The 7,921-nt window shown below is 37.7% G+C and overlaps 1 protein-coding gene across 1 annotated transcript; it reads left to right on the top strand.

The window, feature by feature from the left end:
- Positions 1–7,195: 7,195 nt before the first annotated feature.
- LOC138888678 (uncharacterized) lies at positions 7,196–7,603 on the top strand. The gene has a single exon (XM_070170584.1). It carries the CDS (start codon positions 7,196–7,198, stop codon positions 7,601–7,603), a length of 408 nt encoding a protein of 135 aa, XP_070026685.1.
- The last annotated feature ends 318 nt before the right edge of the window (positions 7,604–7,921 follow it).

Genomic DNA, 7,921 nt, shown 5'->3' with positions numbered 1-7,921 from the left:
TTAGGATTTTTTTAGAGGAGTAAGAGATGAAGAAGATGAAGGAGACGGGGCAGAACTGATTTGGTCTCTGGGGGTGGATTCAGACACTTTTAAGAGAAATGGGAAAAGTGTGGGAACCGTTGGATGTGTTAGATTGAAGGGCTCAGATTCATTTTAGATTGGGAACTCGAAACTACGTCATTTGTGGTATTAGGAATGGCTGACCGGGTTGGGTGTAATATTGGGCCTGGAATTGGGACGGGTATGGAGAATAAAGAGTGGGCTCGAGTGAAAATTGCTGAAGACTGACCCAAACTACTTCCTTCTCATTCTAATTTTTTTCCTTTTCATCATTTTGCACAAATTCTTTTCTTTTTTTTCAAAAATCAAAACTAAAATCCTAAATTAAGTTATAAAGCCAAATTAATTTATCAAAAATACTAATTAATCATAAATAATTACCACAATTAGTAAATTAAATGAAAATTACTCAACATCAAAATTGAAATTAAAAGGATGCAAATTAAACTATTTTTGTGATTTTCCTTCTTATAAAATAACTTAATTACTAATTAATTCCTAAAATGCAAAATTAACTCCTAAATGCACATGCAACACATTTTTTGTATTTTTCATTAATTAAAATAAAATAAACATGCACAAACAAATGCAAATATTTAACATAAAATGCCACGAAAATCCATAAAATTGCAAATAATGAAAAGAAACTATTTTGTTTTGAAATTATGGGAGTAATTCATATAGGGCAAAAATCACATGCTCACACTACTGTATGCAATAGAAATAGACAGGAACATAAAGACAAAAGAGAGACTCCAGCTATTGCAGATCGGCTGGGAAGGGCAGCTCATCGGAAAGTCTCGAGCTGAGATGACCACTCTATGCGCCAGAGTGATGCCTCACAGAAGTAGTGACGAGGGGTCGACTTCGATGCTTACTAGGCCAGCAAATAATATGAAGTTCAACATATTTCATTCACGGTGCATGTAGATAACAATAAGCTCAAACAAGAATGATTATTGAAAATCCTTTCATCCATATAATAAAATAAAGCACTTTCCTCATTTAAATTAGTGATCTTTCCAGCAATAAGTCATACAAATTATAAAGGTTACGGTTCTATTATCACACACAAATACCACCGAGGACGATCGACCTGATCCAACATAAAAATAAAATATGCACAACCAAGGGACGAACGACACGAACCATAGATGCATCTATCCATCCCGCTCGTCAATCATACATGCGACGCGGTAAAAATATAACCCCGCTTGCGAATCATACGTGCGGCGTGGTAAACATAATTTTTATCATTTAAATACAAAAATTCTTTAATGCCCTTTTTACAAAAATGATTACAATTCAGTTGAAGCCCGTAAATCTTTAGATTTCCTTCAAGTTAATTCCGTTCATACCATTAATATATATAAGCAATTAATAACGACCACGAAGCATGATGTGATCCTAGAGCTACCCGGACATAACTGGAATAGTAGCTATATACGGACTCTCGTCAATTCGTGCGTACGTAGCCCCCACAATTAATCATATAATAATTAAGTACACATATGGGGACATTTCCCCCCACAAGGTTTGAAAAGAGACTTACCTCGTCCCAAAGCCTATATCTCGATTCAAGAATGTGCTCAAAACCTTCAATTCGAAGCCGAACGATCCAAAACTAATCAAACGAGGTAAGAACTAGTCAATACAAGCTCAAGAGTTCATATTCTAGCTATTAGAGTAATTTTTCAACCCTAATTGCAAAGTTCCTAAAATTCATCTCTAGGCCCACGTGCCCGGATTCCGGATATTTTTTAAGAAAGTTGTTACCCATAACCTAAGGATCAAGAATATATGATTTTTACTCCATTCCATAATAAATTTTGTGGTTAGATCTTGTTTTTATTAAAACCTTATGTTTTATTCTAATCTCATAATTTTCACTAATTTTTATGTATTAATCTACCCAAAACACAAGTATTAAACTCACATTAAGTGAAAATAACTTACCTCACAATGATAGGTTGAAATCCCATCTTTGGAAGCTCCCAAATTGCCCAAGTCTAGAAGTGAAATGAAATAAATGGCCTAAGTCCCGTTTTTAAAAGTTGTGTCTAGGTCTGTGATGTTGCATTTGCGACATCAGGTTCGCAATTGCGACAAAACCATCGCAAATGCGAACCTGGGCATCCTCCGCAGATGCGACAAAAGGGTCGCAAATACGACGACTGCCTAGCTCAGGCTCCTTCGCAATTGCAAAGCCTTCCTCGCAAATGCAGTCATTGCAAATGGGAACAATTTCTCGCATTTGCGAGACTTGCAACACTGCCCAGAAACACCATAAAACTGGAGTGTTTTCACTCCCAACAGTCGTCCGAAACTCACCCGAGCCCTCGGGGCTCCACACTGAATACTCACACAAGTCTAACAACTTCATACAAACTTGTTCGTGCGATCAAATCACCGAAATAACACCTAAAACTACGGATTTTACACCAAAACACGTGAAATCCTTAAGAACATTTAAAATTTCTATTTTTAAAACTGGACGTCCGAATCACGTCAAATCAATCTTGTTTCTCGCCAAATTTTGTAGACATGACTTAATGTTATATTGGATCTGTACCGGGCTCCGGAATCAACATACAGGTCTGATACCATCATGATCAAACATTATTCATTTTCTTTAAATCCTTAGATTTTCAGTTTAACAATTTTTAACAAAAATTCATTAATCGGGCTAGGGACCTCGGAATTCTATTCCGGGTATACGTCCAAGCCCCATATTTTACTATGGATCCTCCGGGACTTTCAAAATACGAGTCCGGGTCCGTTCATTAAAAATGCTGACCGAAGTCAAACTTGGTCTTTTAAGTCAACCTTAAGGAACCAAGTGTTCCGATTTCAACCCAAACTCTTCTAAATCCCGAACCAACCAACCTCGCAAGTTATAAATCAGTTAAAGCAAGTAAGAGAAGTCTTATTTAGGAAAGCGGGATTTTAGAAAGCAAAACGACCAATCGGGTCGTTACAGCTGATTTAAAGAATTTATTGTATCCGATAAGGTTAATATCAACAAACAACAATCACAATTGATCGAGAAAATGATTTGTTGTGGCCACTTATAATTTGAATTGATAGATAGGTAGATTAGGAAATGACCTTTTCAGATATATTTCAAATCTCTTATGCGTAAAAGTAAATTTAACATTCCGTTTTGTTAATTTTATTTAAATATATTGCGTACATGATAACATTATTAATGGATTTACATCATTTGCTCTGAATGCTCAATACCTTAGGATAATACTTAATAATAGTAACTAGTAAGGTATTTTTTTATTTTTTTTAAAAAAAAAAACTCGGTCTAACTCTGATCAGGTTCCCGAAAGCTCTGCTCTATGAGCTTCACAAATTCACGAAATTCAATTCTTCCATTTTTGTTTTCATCAAAGGCCATAATCATCTTTTTGCAATCCTCCACTGAAAATTCAGAGAAACCCATTCTCCCAATAATTTTCATCAACTCACTTGCATCAATATATCCATCTCCATTTTCATCAAACATATCAAAAGCTTCTTTAATTTCTTCAAAACTAGGCTCTACTTCCTCAAACAAACTCAAAACCTCGGCCAACTCTGGCTTAATATCCTCAATTCTATCCCCATTTTGGTTGCAGAAATTCATTAGCCTATCCATAATTACAACCTCAACATCTTCCTTTTGTAAATCCTCATTATCCAGTTTTTCATGGCCACAGTTTGAATTTTTCAAGCTGTTTGATGAATTTTTAGCGTTAGCATTAGAATTATCATACTTACCTCGAGTCCAGGATTTTTGGACAGTGACGAAGAAGGCAAGAATGGCTCGGAATAAAAAAGAAAAACAAGAATAGAAATCTTGAAATGTATTTCGGATGCTGAGAATGGTACACCTTAAAATGATACAAAAAAATTGTTTGAGATCATCAGCTAGATTCTTGCCCAATAATGAGAGGCTACTTGCTGAGATTGAAAAAATCTTCTCCATTGCAAGCTTCTATAGATTAATTTTCTTCTTTAGAGCTATTAATTAACTCTCTTGTTGGAATTAATATTAACTCAATGGAATGTTTGTACAAGTGAACTCTTTCTATATATAAATAGACAGGTTAAACAAGTCTAGTCTTTGTGGAAATTTTGGAGGAAAGAATGCTGAAAAGGAAATCAAATTTCCTACCATATATATACCATACATATAAAAAAAAAAAGTCATGCATTATTGATTCCTTCTTTATTGGAGTTATTGCCTAAGTCGACAATGGTGATTTCCTCGTAATTTACTTTTGTATTAATAGAATCCAATAATGCGTGTTGCAGCAGCAATATACGACACCTTTAAGAATTAAAAAGTGTGTTTACACACATATTAAAAGTGTTGAAATGGTCGAGAAAATTGAATTTTAATTTTTAGTTCAATTTTTCAGGACACAAAGTTCTGAATTTAAAAATTTAAATTTAAATTTCCAGGACAAAATAAGTATATGCTAAACTCTAAATAGTATTCCTAAAAATAGATGTTCGTGTTCTTTCCCAATAGTAACTATCCTTGGCTTCAAATGACGATATCAATACTTACTGAATAAGGGTCAAATCAGTTGGCTAAATTACTTGACGGGCCCATAAACAATAATTAATCAAGGAGAAAAATAATCCTTATTCTTGAATACCAACCAGTCTTATTTGTGTTCAGATTTTATGAAATTTCGCAGAAAATTAATGGAAGCAAAATTATGATATCTCGTGCAAAGCGTGAGCGCGCTGGCCAGTGGCCACATATATACTGACATACACACATGACACATGCATATTTATTCATTTTTGTGAAGAATAAAATACTATAGCGCGTTAATTTGCTCAACTAAGAAAAGAAAAGGGATACTTGTATTGGGTATAGACTCTCCAATATATAGGAGGATTTCGAACAATTAGTCATGAACAGTGCGAAGGGTATTCAAAATCTTTTTATTTTTACCTATATCAAGTAATAATTTACCCTATATACCGTATAATTTTTCACCTAAAAATATTCAAACACATAGTTTCGCCCCTGGTTATGAGTTGTATACAATGTATGGCATAAACGGATGGAAATTTTCTGATAAAGAGCGTTTTCCTCTTACATGGTTCCACAGGTGGTGCACTAAATTAGTCGGGTTAATAATTTTCAAATATCAAATAGTTAAAGTATTAAACCAAAAGAAAAAACGGTGTGTCATGTATTTTACTTGGACCCCGGACTATCTGTATAGGTCCAAATTTAAACGGCCACGACCACTACTGAGTACGCTGAGGAACGAGATCCTTACGATGTAGCGTCCTTTGGTCATTATAAAGAGTGATCACCGACAGTGGTTAGCGGACGTACAATGTCTGCAGTAGAGTAAGCATAGTAGGATATTGTGGGAATATGCTTTTCAAATATTCTTTATGTTATACCTTTTTAGGGTTTAAAAGGGGATTGTCCATAATAAATAGAGGGAGAACACTTTATAAAGAGGGAGAGAAAGTGAATGCAAAAAAGACAACTTTGCTTACTACAGATCTGAAATCCATACATCATCTTTTATCTTGGTCAATCACATTCATTGCAATATTTTTCTACATTTGAAGTTAACACATTTATGAATAATCATTTGGTTCCGACAGCCTAGAAAGCATCATTCACCTTATTTCTCTCTTGCATCATTTAATCTAGATTTTATTATACTTGGCTGAGATTTACCTCTTCATCTTCATTAATTGATTTAATAAAAAAGGTTTCAATATCTTTTGGTCAAACAAATACTCTGAACAACATACTTGATAAACCCGCCCAAAGGGATAACAGGAATGTGGCACATGCAGATGTCACGACAATCGTTGATGAGCGAGATACCCCCCGTACAGGTAACACTCATGTTGTTGATGATGGAGGTAATGATACACTTGCAGCCGTTTTAAAGAAAATGGAGGAGATGGAGAATGAGAATAAGGCACTCCGTGACCAGATGAAGGGGCACCTAGAGAGGGTTGACAAAATACCGGGCGCCCCAAAGTTGTTGCCAAAACGGGACGTTGGTCGATTCATCAAGCAACCATACAATGAGGAGGCAGCCCCCAACACCATTCCAAAGACCTTCAAAATGCCACCATACCTGAAGATATATGACTGTACCACCAATCCAAAAGATCATATCATTCACTACGTCACAGCCGTGAAAGGTAACGATCTTTCAAACGAACAGGTACCATCGGTGCTACTAAAAAAGTTCGGCAAAACCCTAACAGGGGGAGCCCTGACCTGGTACTCCTAACTACCAGCACGGTCAATAGCAACGTTCGAGGAAATGGCAGACAAGTTTGTCACCATCCATGCAGGAGCCAAAAAGGCAGAAGCTAGTGTGAACAACATCTTTATTGTTAGGCAAATGCATGGCGAGGGACTCAGGGACTTCTTAGCCCGGTTCAATAGGATGAGAATGAGCTTACCAAATGTGTCAGAAGGAACGGCGGTAGAAACCTTCCAGAACGGACTGAACAGGAACGGGTCGAGAGCGACCAGAAAATTGCTAAGCAGGCTCATGAAATACCCTCCAACCACTTGGGAAGAAATCCATAACGCTTACTACGTCGAGGTAAGAGCTGACGAGGACAAACTTAACGGTTTGATCCAATAGTTGATGGCAGTTCAAACTGAAGCAAGGAAAGATCGTTGTAACGACGTTCGAAGAGATCAGTTGGGGCCTCATTTCGGCCGAGAAAGGCATCAGCCCTATGTCAGGACATCTATCCCCCCCCTCCGCGGCACACGGATGCTCCTCCTCGACATGCAGCACCACATCGACACGAAAAAGGTATGACTCCGCTTTTTTGTGTCTCTCCTTCAGAAATAGTGTACGCACTGGAGAAACTCGGTACCGAGGTACATTGGCCACAAAAGATGAAGTCCGACCCAAACACTCAAAAATCGAACGCTCTCTGCGAATTCCACTAGAAAAGGGGTCACAAAACCGAAGATTGCATAGGACTGCAGCAGGAGGTAGTGAGAATGCTAAATCAGGGACACCTGAAAGAATAGCTGAGCGATGGAGGACGGGCTAACTTTTCCCGCAGACATAAGCAAACCCAGGGACCTCCAAAATCGCATTCTCCCGCTCGCACTATACAAATGGTCATCGGTGGTGGCGACGACACAACAATCAACCATGTAAAGTTCACCACCACAGATAAACTCAAATGGTCAATCACTCATGAACAATATGAGGATCTCGAAGATAGTATCGTCTTTGATAAGTTGGATGTCGGCGGTTTGTCTTTCCCTCACTACGATACTCTTGTTATCACTTTACGTATTGCAAATACTGATGTGAAAAGAATAATGGTAGATGACGGGAACGGCGCGTGTATTATCCATCCTCGAGTCCTCGCACAGATGAGACTCAAAGATAAAATAATACCACGTTGCATAACACTAACAGGTTTTAATAATGCGGTCGAGCGGACTTCTGGAGAAATATTACTACCCGTCCTTGCTGGAGGATTTACCCTGGAAACGATGTTTCACGTCATGGACTAGGATACAACCTACAATGCTATCATAGGGTGCCCGTGCATACACACCATACGAGCAGTCCCGTCCAGTCTCTATCAAGTAATCAAGTTTCCTACTCCATGGGGGTATTCAGCATCTGAGGCGAATAATGCACCGCACAGGAATGCTATCACATTGCGTTGTCGGGAACTAAACTTGACGTACGAACAGACGTTATCAAAAATCCCAACATCGTGGAAGCATCCGAGTCGACAATAGGGGATCTCGATCCCATCCAACTAGACAGCAATGACAGTAGAAAAAAGGCTTATATCGGGCATAACATCTCGAAACCAGGTAAGA

The sequence above is a fragment of the Nicotiana sylvestris genome, chromosome 3 (assembly GCF_000393655.2).
Source record: "Nicotiana sylvestris chromosome 3, ASM39365v2, whole genome shotgun sequence".
Taxonomy (NCBI): Eukaryota; Viridiplantae; Streptophyta; class Magnoliopsida; order Solanales; family Solanaceae; genus Nicotiana; species Nicotiana sylvestris.
The sequence above is the reverse complement of the archived record's forward strand: the minus strand, read 5'-3'. Positions and strand labels throughout refer to the sequence as shown.

Coding starts and splice junctions, on each gene's coding strand:
- LOC138888678 (XM_070170584.1), top strand. CDS start 7,196: ATGGTCATCGGTGGTGGCGACGACACAACAATCAACCATGTAAAGTTC.